General features: G+C 37.2%; 1 protein-coding gene across 1 annotated transcript; it reads right to left on the reverse strand.

Annotated features, from left to right (window-relative positions):
- LOC109346324 (protein RNA-directed DNA methylation 3) lies at positions 2,438-11,424 on the reverse strand. The gene is made up of 19 exons (XM_019585821.1): positions 11,131-11,424; positions 10,591-10,850; positions 10,323-10,478; positions 10,057-10,215; positions 9,882-9,965; positions 9,187-9,257; positions 8,770-9,105; positions 8,398-8,449; positions 8,135-8,290; positions 7,888-8,031; positions 7,695-7,797; positions 7,457-7,606; positions 7,319-7,373; positions 7,146-7,210; positions 6,807-6,951; positions 5,726-5,762; positions 5,607-5,634; positions 3,076-5,514; positions 2,438-2,859 (listed from the first exon to the last, which is right to left on the reverse strand). Exons 1-19 carry the CDS (start codon positions 11,321-11,323, stop codon positions 2,801-2,803), a joined length of 4,692 nt encoding a protein of 1,563 aa, XP_019441366.1. The 5' UTR covers positions 11,324-11,424; the 3' UTR covers positions 2,438-2,800.

A 12,123-nucleotide genomic window follows, 5' to 3' on the forward strand; every position in this document is an offset into this window, starting at 1 on the left:
GTTAGTTAAGAGAATTGCCATTTATAGAAAGTAGTTAAGTTGGTTGAAACAGTTTTAGAAACTTGTATCTTAGTTTATATCATTGAGGCATTTATCAATACAATTTACAATTCATTGAAAACATATTCTCTAATTCAGTTTACAATCTTTTTTCCAATTTCACTCTCATCGTCTTTGATCTTCCTTCTTCTGCACCACTAACAGTGGTAGCCAAGGAACCACAGAACAGACGAACTCAAATGTGATGGTATTCTTCAACCTTATTCTTCATCTAACCTTTGTTTCTACTTCTTAAACTTCATCTTTTTCACAACTCGCCATTAATGACCTACACTAGTGGTGGGTGCACTTGGTAGTGTTGTGGTGTCCACAATTTCATCTATGTTGCTATTCTTAAAAACGTTCTTCAATTTGAAATTGACAAATTAAGGTCTAATAGCATATCCATTGGAGAATACTCCACACATTATTTTATAATTTATTACACATCTTCATAAATTAAGAATAACATTTAATTTTTCTTTACAATGGCAATTATCATTCTTATTTTTATTTCTCATCATCTACTCACACTCTTCTATTTTATAATAACAACTAATTTTTCTCTCATTCTCTCTACCTTTGGGACCCACATTTTCTTATAAGGATAAACATAAGAATGTTCTTGTGCAATGAGTAGTAAGTATTCTTAAGAAATAAGAATCTCACATTAAAAATTTATGAAAAATATTCTTATTTCAATAAGAGCACTACAAGAATGCATGCATGGAGTTGCTATGGTTTTATGATTTTATGTTGGTACTTGGACCAATAGTGCAATATATTTTTTTGGGCCTTTTCAAGAGAAAAAGAAATTTCCAATAAGTAAATCCCATTTATTAAAATTATTATATTTTGCCTTTATATAAATATGTATAATTATTAATTATAATATGTCATCTCTAAATGTTTAATTGCTTAAATCTTATAGATCATTTGATGTCTGTGTTGGTTATTGTGGCATTGATTTAGATTGCACTTCACACTAGACTTAACTTGGTGTTGGATGGTTTGTTATGATGCGGTATTAGGCAAAATGATCCATTTAGCTCGTGATTCTACTTACTCCACTCACACATTTAGCTTGTGATTCTATCTTCATCATTTTACTGTGCTTGTTCTTAAGAGGTTCATCTTTATTTTTAACACACTGCTATATAGTGTAGCTTTTCCAACAAGCCTCCATTCCCTTTGGTTTAAGAAAAGCTGTTAAAAATCATGTAAAAAGAAAAGGAGAAAGGAACAGTTAAAGTCATTTGCATTAACCCAAGAAAGAACAAAGAAAACCCCACTTCTTTAGCTCTTTATTATCTCTACCAAAAAGAAGAGAAACTTTTATGTTTCCGGATATAATGATAGATTCCTTCTGCTTTTGCATCATAAAACAAAGGAATCCTTCTGTAGCAGTACTTAAGCACAGTTAATAGTGTTGGCAATTTTTGTGGACCCAAGATCACTATCAAAACTTACTTATATGTCTAGCTCAGAAACAACAATTCAATAATCTTAAAAACCATTTCCCAATGCGCTCCATCAGATGTCACATTTATCATTCTCTAACGGACAAACTCGGGTGATCAATACGCAATACGGAGTAGGTTTTTCAAATTTATGGCATTATTAAAATCATTAAAACTACCTTTCTCTTTAAGAGCCGTTTGAAGAATATAATAATATCGTATGTTGTCCAAACAAACGAACATTAGTATTAATCTATCATTATTCTTGTTATTTTATGTTGGCTGCAATTAACTTTATCTTTCAGTGTCTTACTCTAACAAACTAGACGATGATAAATTGATAATGAAGCGGCTCATATTTCATAAGGGGACTAATTTTGGTACCACTCTCCACAAGACGACTTTGCTTGAGGATAATTGTAGACTCCCCAAACTTTCATTTATTTGATTTGGAGGGTCTGTTAGGATTTTCCTCAAATGCCCAATAGTGTTCTCCAGAATAAGTCGAACTTTGAAAACATAATTTCTCAATAATAAAATTCTTATTTTATCTTCTGAGCAATTCCCTTAGGACACTAGTTAACATTCCCCTTTAATATAAGATACTCTACTTTTCATATTTACCTACAAGAAGTGCCTACTCTCACTTTTTAGAAATTCAAATTTAACCGTATAAAGGTATTGATCTCACTGTTTATTCTAATAGTCAAGCTCTTCAGGAAATTTACAAGTTAGGGGCATAAAGTTATTAAAACTTGGGTTAGTAGCCATGATTTTACTATTAATAGAATTAGCCATTTTATTCAAGAATACTTAATTATGAAGCATTCAGCTTCATTTATCAATCCTATCCCATGCTCAACAAAACAGCAGCTAATTATATCATTCGGCATAGAAATTACCGTGGTTGACTCTTTCCATGATTCCATGAAAATTCATCACATAAACGAAATAGGAATAGATTCCAAGCACCCATCATCAAAGTACATACAAAGAACAAAACAAACATTTTAAGCACATCACCTTCAAGCACACAAACTCAAACCATACAAAACACGAGAAAAAGGCAACACAACTACGCACCCAAATATCAGGGAAAGTCTAATTCTTAAAATTCCTGGGGCGAGAAAGGATCAGCCATTCATAAGATCTTACCATAATTTTAAGCTAAAAATAAAAATCAAGTTCCAGCAGACCGTTTTGTACTGATAATTTTAACGCCATATATCTACAAGAGTTTCCTTATTACTAACTAGAAATGTCTGAAGCTCTTTTTCCTCCTTTGGTCCATCTGCACGTTTTCATTGCCATCCACCTTTTTCACTCCCATCATTTTTCTTGCCCCATGAGCTTGCTGCACCTACATAAGGAGAGAAGAACTCTGGCATTTGTAAATTTGTAAATCAAATGAGATAATTGTACTGTACTATACAGATTAATTCTAATTCATATAATGAGTCTATTAAACATAATTAAAACTTAGTAATTTGAATTGTAATTTATTTTTCTTTTGAAAGGTACTTCAGGCATTCTGAGGTAAATCACAAAGGATAATTGGGTGGAATTTCTTCCTTACCATCTGCTGATGCATTCCAACTAGATGATTGACCATTGTCTGCAGCACCTGATTGACCCCATGCAGGAGCTCGATCTCCAGTATCACCTCCTGAACCAGCAGTCTTCCAACCCGTCTCTTGATTAGAATTAGATCCCTTGTTCCACCCACCATCCTGAGCACCGGACCCTTCAGCCGCCTGTTTTGATATGTTGCTGTTCCAATCACTAGCTCCACCACTTGCTGAACTCCCACTCTGCCATTGCTTATTACTTCCACCTCCTTGGTTCCAGCTTGGAGGATCCTTATCAGCATTTCCCTGCTCCCAGCTCTGCACACCCTTCTTGGAACCACTATCCTGGTTCCCAACACCAGATCCAGACTGTTCTGACCCCTTGCTGCTCCACTTACCACCACCTCCAGCACTTTCTGAACTCCAGCTCTGCCATGGCTTGTTACTTCCATCTCCTTGGCTCCAGCTTGAAGGCTGCTTATCAGCATTTCCTTGGTTCCAACTCTGCCCGCCCTTATTGTCACCACTTTCCTGTTTCCAAGACCCAGATCCATTACTACCCTTCCATCCTTCAGCAGCATTCTCTCCCCCCTTTTTCCAGTCAGAGGACCCATCCTGATCAGAATCCCTTCGGTCATTCCAACTACCAGATTGGCCACCCCTTCCACGACCTCGGCCTCCAAATCCCCCCTCTGATCCCCATCTACCACTAGAACCTTCCCTGTCTGATCTACCTCTACCACCAAAGCCTCCACGATCTCCTCTACCACCAAAGCCTCCACGATCTCCTCGGCCACCAAAGCCTCCACGGTCACCTCGGCCACCAAAGCCTCCACGGTCTCCTCGGCCACCAAAGCCTCCACGGTCACCTCGGCCACCAAAGCCTCCACGGTCTCCTCGGCCACCAAAGCCTCCACGGTCACCTCGGCCACCAAAGCCTCCACGGTCTCCTCGGCCACCAAAGCCTCCACGGTCACCTCGGCCACCAAAGCCTCCACGGTCTCCTCGGCCACCAAAGCCTCCACGGTCACCTCTACCTCGAAAACCTCTACCTCTAAAGCCACCTCTCCAGTTCCCACCACCTGCTCCATCCTCTGAAGAGTCATTTAGACCTCCTTCATTTTCACCACTTGAGGCATTATTAGTTTTCCAATTACTATTGTTTTTCCAGTTGGTATTTAGATTTGTATCATCAGATCCAGAATTCCATGTACTTTTCTTCCCCCAACTGGAATCTTGATTTCCAGAACTCCAGTTGGAATTCTTCCCCAAGCTGGAATTTTGATTAGAATCATCAGATCCAGAATTCCACTTGCTATTTTTCAGATCAGAAGTTTGGCTTCCACTGTTTCCAGAGTTCCAATTGCTTTTTTTGCCCCAGCCAGAATCTTGGTTACCAGTATCAGTACACCCAGAGCTCCAGTTAGAATTATTATCATTCCCAGCACTCTCAGATAAATTTTCTTTCTTTCCCCAATTGGAATTCTGATTGGAATTACTAGCAGATCCAGAATTCCAATTACTATTGTTCTGATCAGAATCCTGGTTTTTCTTTCCCCAAGAGGAATCTTGGTTTCCAGCACCAGTATCCACAGCACTCCAGTTGGAAATATTGTTTTCATTGGCAGCAGCACCACTAGAGGGATTGTTATTCTTACCCCAGCTGGAAGTTTGATTCAAATCAGAAATCCAGTTTGATTTCTGTTTCTCATTCCCACTACTTGATCCTGATTTCAAAGCACCCCAGTTTGATGTTTGTTTCATTCCATCAGCAGAACCACTCTTCCAACTGTCTTCCAATGAATCTGCAACAGGCCCTTTTCCAAGTATCCCAGCATCACCAGATACAGAATTTGAATTTCCTGCTTTTTCCCAATCAGAGTTCTGTTTTTCAGCTACAGAACCAGATTTCATGTTGCCCCAATTGGAACCTTCTTTAGCTCCATCACTTGATCCACTTTTCCAACCAGAACTAGTTGAACTAGATTTTTTAGTATCCCAGGCAGAATCTGTGTTTACTCCATCACCTGATCCCCCTTTCCAACCAGACCCTGTAGCAGAATCATCTGAAGCTTTTCCTGCACTCCAACCACCTTGGTCTTTACCTTTTTCCTCTTTATCATCTTCAGTGGACTTCTTAATCCATTCAGAGTTCACTTGGGAAGAAGATACAGGAGCATTCCAATTATTTTCACCACCACTTGAGCCACTTTTCCAACCATTGCCTTGGCCATTTTGTTCAACATCTTTGTTCTGGTCATCACACTTCCGATTCCAACCAGAGGACTCATCTTCAGAAGCTTTGGGTGTATTCAAATTGCTTTTACTGTCCCATCCAGAGGGTTGGTTTCCATCCAAATCATCAGCAGCTTTGTTCCCAGCCACAGCACCCCATGACAAGCTCGTGTTTGAAGTCTTTTTAGTTTCCCAAGCAGGGTCTTCTACGCCTACACGTCACAAGGACAATGAGGAAATTAATCAACAAGTAATTACCCTGGAAAAAAGACATGCTAAACATATCTGTACTCAAAAGCATTACCTGTGGAACTGGTGGGATTTACAGTCTCCTGAAACAACAAAAATGTAAGTTAACACATTAAAATAAAAATATGTTCTCTGCACAAGCAGACACAAGAAGGGAATAGGAAGACAACATACCAAGGTGCTTGGAGCAGAATGGTTAGACCATGTACTCCTGCAAAATGTTACCATAAACAAGAACAACAAAGTAACCAACTCAAGGTGAAAAAAAGAATCATGATAAGAAATAGAAAAAAATAAGGCTTTGATATTAAAAAGTATCAGGGAAAATGCTTAATAAACAAGATAAATATGATGTCAATAGGATAAAGCACATGGCTGAGAAGAAATTCGTAGATGTATGATCATCTGACTGTAAAGAAATACACCAAAAAGTAGTATCAACAGCATTGCCATAAATCCTTTCCCACCTTCTATTTAACAAATGTAACGAAATATATTGAGTAAAAATGCCAACTAATGAAGTACGGTACGCTGACACCTATATATTTTATAGTAATACTACATGATGTCACTTATATCCTTCAGTTTAGGTTAGGGTGCTCTACTAAGTACTTTCTTGAACCTGTAAGTCTGTAACAACATAACCATCAAATTTTCAAGAAACAAAACCTTATATGATGAAAACAATGACACTTCACACATATCAAAACAATGACGCTCAGGACACAACACTGTTCACACACATCTATATTGTACTCTTGTGGGAGCAAATGAGAAATCTCAGCATTAACAGTTAAATACTTTGAAAAACTCTTTCTACTTAATAGCTACAGTTTTGGTATGCTTTGATATACTTCCTAAAATGTTTGACATATATATCTATTGTATTTTCATGTGTCATGCCATGCCACATGTTCTTTGTCCTTTTGGTGATCCTTCCAAAATTCCATAATAATTTTCTAAGAACGATCTAATTAATTATAAGATCCTTTTGATGACCAAATCCATCAAGAATAATTCCATATCTATAAATGCTTGGTATATCCATGTGCAATGTGTTCATTGTCCACACATATGCTTCATAGCTATAAGTTAACCCTTCCCAAATTACAAGATAGTTTTCTACATTAATAGTTAGTATAATAATCTTTCTTTTGATGATCAAACCCAAAAAGAATAATTAGACAGAATATATGATAATTGAGTACAGAGCAGAGAATGTATCAACATCAACTAATATCACTGCAAAACATACCCTTCAGTTGACGTTCCTGCAGCATTCCATCCACCACCACCAGTGGACGTTCCTCCAGCATTCCATCCACTACCACCACCAGTGGATGTTCCTCCAGCATTCCATCCACCACCACCAGTGGATGTTCCTGCTCCATCCATCCAACCTTTAAATAAGACCCAGTCCCAGATGTAAAATCATTAGGAATCATGTCTCATTAAAAATATCAATAGTGAACAGAACAACAGGAAAGGTAACACCATGCACGATAACTGATACTGTAATACATTTTATGGGTAAAATATTCTCTAGTAAAAGGAGAATGGAGTGAAAATGCATTAGAGAATAAGAGGTTCTCACCTCCAGAGTTGCCATCAGTACCCAGTAGATCAAATGGCTTTGACGAGCTTGAATCTGGATCACCCCTGAAACAAGAAATATAAAGCAACTCAAGACAGTATCCACAGACTCAGTCAAAGCAAACAAAGAGAACTAATTATGGTACACACTATCATTGCCAATGACAGAAATACCTTGTCGACACAGCAGTGCCCTTCCCTTGAACTTCAGAAAGATGCTCACATTTAACTGAATGGCAAATAAGTGCATGAAAATTGTTATAAATAGTGTTTAATATTTAAAAAATCAAGAGTTGGTCGATATAAACAAACCTGTAAGAACCTTCTGCTGAGAATCTAGTTTCACAGTAACATCAGTACGGCGTAAGGCAATGACACGACAGAGGTATCCCTTCAAAGGACCTATCCTAATTCTCAAGGTTTGACCAATAGTAAACAAGCTATCTTGGTCCCCTCGATTAACTGCATACATAATTATTCAAAAGGATCAAATACGATGCAGGCAAAACTACAGAAAAGATTTCTAAAGGATTTATGCATCTTAACAGACATTCACGATTGTTTTCTCTAGCTTGCCATGGTTTCTTTGGGGACAGAGGGGATCTTGGTGATGTTGGCATGTCTTCGAAGACTAAAGGGCCCGGTTCACTATCCTGCATATATTTTTTATGTGCAAAACATTACAACTCAACTGAAGTCATCAGAGTTCATAACCTAACAGGATACTAACAAAGTTTACAAACCTTTCCACTGAAATCACCAACAGTAAGCTTGACTTTCTCACACATTTTAGATTTAGAGGTGAAGTAACCACCATTATCTTCCTCACTTTCATTGTATAAAAAGATAATCCCTCTATAGATATGCCTAACAATGCCTTCTTTACCCTGCAAAATGAAATTAAATAGTTTCATAATATAAAGTGGGGCAGGGAGATTCAAAATTATATCATGAATATAACATTTTCCCTATCATAAATAAGCATCAGACCTTGGATGACCCCTCCAGAACCCTGACACTATCATTCACCAATATAGTTTTATTGTGCTGATCTTGGGCACTAAGTTTCAAATCAACTAAACCACACTTTATATCGCGCCGCTGAACATTCACACCTAGAGGTCCATCTGGACCCTCTTTAAGAATCTAACAGAATAACAGAAGAAGAAATTAGAATACAACTTTCTGAAAACAATAATGCACCAAGATCAAAGGCTAGTAATAAATGGCATTGCATAAACTGAATATTGTACCTTGTAGCCATCATCTTTATCCATGCCTACAATTAAACCAAAATCCTTCTTGCTGCAATAGCAAATATTTATTAAAAACGAAGAAATGCATGTAAAATGTGGCGTGCATATATAAGGCGACGTCTGGTCGGCATATATAGGCAAAGAGAGATGAAAATGAAGATGATAATAATAGATTACAGCTCAGCCTTATTCCCACTAGGTAGGGTTGGCTAGATGGATCAAACACACCATAATGTTATATCATAACTCAAGCCCATCGACAGATCATACACACACGGACATAGACTCAGAGAGAGAGAGAGAGAGAATTAGTACGGTATCATGAGTATGATCTGTCAAGAAAGCTAACTAGGTTAAAGAATGACTTACCCAAAACACACAAGATCATACAGTTCAAAACCATTTGCCACACCAGATCCTGATGAGCTCTCTCCTTTCCCACCTCCCTTATCATCTCTTATTACCCGTTTTTTCTTTGAGTCTCCGTAAAGCTGAGAGAGCCACTCCAAATCTTTTGATTCATTATTTTCAGAAGGCACAAACTTCAAGAGCTCCTCTTCTGTTGGCTCAACACCCCATAAATTTAATGAATCAGGAGATACTTTCTTGTACACATATCCATCCTTAAGCAGCATACCATCAAGAACCTCAAAAACCTTGCCAGTATCACGGTCACGTCTGATTTGTATGAGAGGTCGAAATTCCCTGCAGAGATGTGGAAAATCAATTACATCAAACAGCCTATCCAGCAAATAAGGAAGAAGATATAGGGATATGATTAATTACTCAAGTTCACTTGAGCTGATTAATCTTGGCGCTGGCACAGCAGCTGTTTTCTGGCGACTGTATCCACCACCCTGCAACAATGAGTAAAAAATCTATCAAGAATCACCACACATACACACACATATATACACGGCCACACACTAGGAACAATAAAGTCAAAAGAGCAGCGCACATAAAAGGGACTCTAATCGCTTCAAAAAAATTACACACTTCACTCCAGAAAAAACAATAATTCCTCTCCCCCATCTTATGATCTTATCTGATTAAAGAGGAAAAAACAATAAATTTTCAATCTAGTTACTAATTTGATCAATTTTGGTAATTTCATGAACACTTTAGAGTAGATAATGTAAATTATTTTCTATCGTATACCATATTGTAAGGTCTTAATAAAAAACATGTACACAACGACTAAAAATATGAGAGTTTTCAGACTCTTGAATACATGTGATGTTGGCATAGCACATTGCATGCTAAATGCATGATGCAACAATTGTATTAATGCTCAAGGCAAAGGGGTTCAACAAGTTTATGGATAGTTCTCAACGGGTGGGAAACTACAACGGTGAACCCTCTCTGGTTCAATAGTAAATATTTGTCCATTGCACTTATCCCTATCACATGACAGAATAAATATGTTATTAGCATATAGCAAATATAAAGTTTAAACTACAGGAAACGAGCAACATCATTACAAATTTGGCAGCCAATGCTTGTAGATCGATTCTTGGAATAAGCTTCACTGTAACTTTTTTGATCGTATTATTCACAGCCACAACCTAGAAACACGTAATACAAAAAAATAATGAGTGTTTTACTAGTTAATAGTTATATAGTAAGATATGACTCGAGGACATTAATTGTGCATACCTGTGCTATGTCCCCCTTGTAATGACCACTTTTTACACGAGCCCATGTACCAACAGCAATTTCATTGCTTCTAGGTCGAACAGAAAATAGATGGAAAACTTCATTTCTTGGAACTGGTTGCACACGAGTAACATAGATACCAGTAATCCCATTACATGCCTGAAATTGTATGTCAATGGCAATGAAAAGGTTTATCCATTGGCAAAAATATATCACCAGTAATTGATATCAACAAACTGGCCAAAGTCCCCCAGGACTGGAGTTACCTGATTAATATCACATTGCCTTTCAGCTTCAATGTACACAAATCCTTTCATATGATCTACAGCAAATGCAGATATTATCTCCAACTTAGTACCAAGCAATTTTAAGTCAGCAAACTTCTGCATTAGACAGAATGCTGAAATCCTCTCGCGGCCAACCTGTAACAGCAAACAAAGCATAGAAAATGGTAAAAAAACACTAAACAGATTTGGAGGCAACACTTGGAATTTTTATAAGCAAATGACAAAAACCAAGTATGAGGTTTCATACCATGCATTTAACTTTCCAGATGGTTGGAACAAACTCCTTTACACCGAAGGAATTCGGATCAATTCCTTTGTCATCTAAATCATCTCCAGCAAACCTAATAAACGTAGAAGCTTCTCCATAGCGTGCTTCCATCATTCTGTCAAATTCTTCTTCATCTATCTCTTCCTCTTTGGGGATGAATGGGAAGCTGCTACTTTGTCCCTTAGCTGGTTCCTTGTTCATTGTTGACAATGTCTCAAACTCTTCATCTCCAAAATAATCTATTCAAAACAATTACATAAAAGTTAAATGCGAGGATAATAAAACTAAAATTTGCATTGGTAATATCATGGTGGAAATTGAACTTCAAATGCCATAAAATTCAAAGAAAAGCTACATCTGTCAAATAACAAAGCACGAAAACAGAGTGAACAAACATGTACAGAGAGATAGGACAAAATTGAAAAAACACGAAAAATGTGGTCGAAACCCTAACATTTTCTAACGAATGGAGAAAATGTACAAACAGAAGAAATAGCACTTAGGGTTTAGATTCTATACCATCGCTGAAATCACTATCGTCACTGCTGTCGTCAAAGTCATCGACGTCAGCGGATTCTTCGAAAAACTGAACGACGCCGCGGTTCCTCCTTTTGCCACCGCCGGTCTTGTCGTTATCAGCAGTACTCTTACGCTTACCGGTGGATCCTTTTCCGGCGACCTCCTTGCCTTTGCCCTTGCCTCTGTTCGTCATTTCCGGCGAGAATAGACGGAAACCAAAACCCCAATTGCATGCGCTTAAGAGAGAGGAGAGAGAGAGAAGAAAGAGTGAGTGAGGTGTGAAATGAAATGGGTCGAGAGTTAGCAGTGAGTTTTGTTGGAGAAAAATTGGAATGACATTTCGACACGTGGCATTTATATTTTTGAAGGAGTTGGGCCCAAGCCCATAAAATAGGAAACCAAAATGGACTGCAGAATTGACATTTAGGCAGTAGGCACCATTTTAGGATAACAATACCAACATAACAATGTTTATTGGGGTTTGAATCTCATTTCAGATAACATTAGCCAATATAACTGTGAATTAGTGATCATATAAGGAATAAGGAGTTATGTTTAATTATATATTCCTTTACTAAATTTCATACACTACAAGAAAATAATATATATATGACTTATAAACCAATATTGATAAGTAAAATATTATTTTATAATATATATGTTATGAAAAAGTTATGATAGGATGTGATTTATTTAATTTATATATGTTTTTTATTTGTTTTTGTTTGCTAATTAGTACCGCACTTTGTTTCATTTGTAAAAATTGACATTCTTATCACTAGCATGTTGAGTGATAGTTTGTGTTTGTCAAACCCTATTCTCATTTTTTCTAATATTATGTCTTTACACAAAGTTTCTAATATTTTCACGTGGGTCAATTCTTTTTGGGCGATGAAGAGAGAAAATAGGAGCACGAAAATGTGTAAAATAATAGTGATGCATTGATGGAAAAGAATAAAAGAACATGTGAAAACTTATTGTAGTTATTAAAGA

Source organism: Lupinus angustifolius, chromosome LG04 (assembly GCF_001865875.1).
Source record: "Lupinus angustifolius cultivar Tanjil chromosome LG04, LupAngTanjil_v1.0, whole genome shotgun sequence".
Classification (NCBI taxonomy): Eukaryota; Viridiplantae; Streptophyta; class Magnoliopsida; order Fabales; family Fabaceae; genus Lupinus; species Lupinus angustifolius.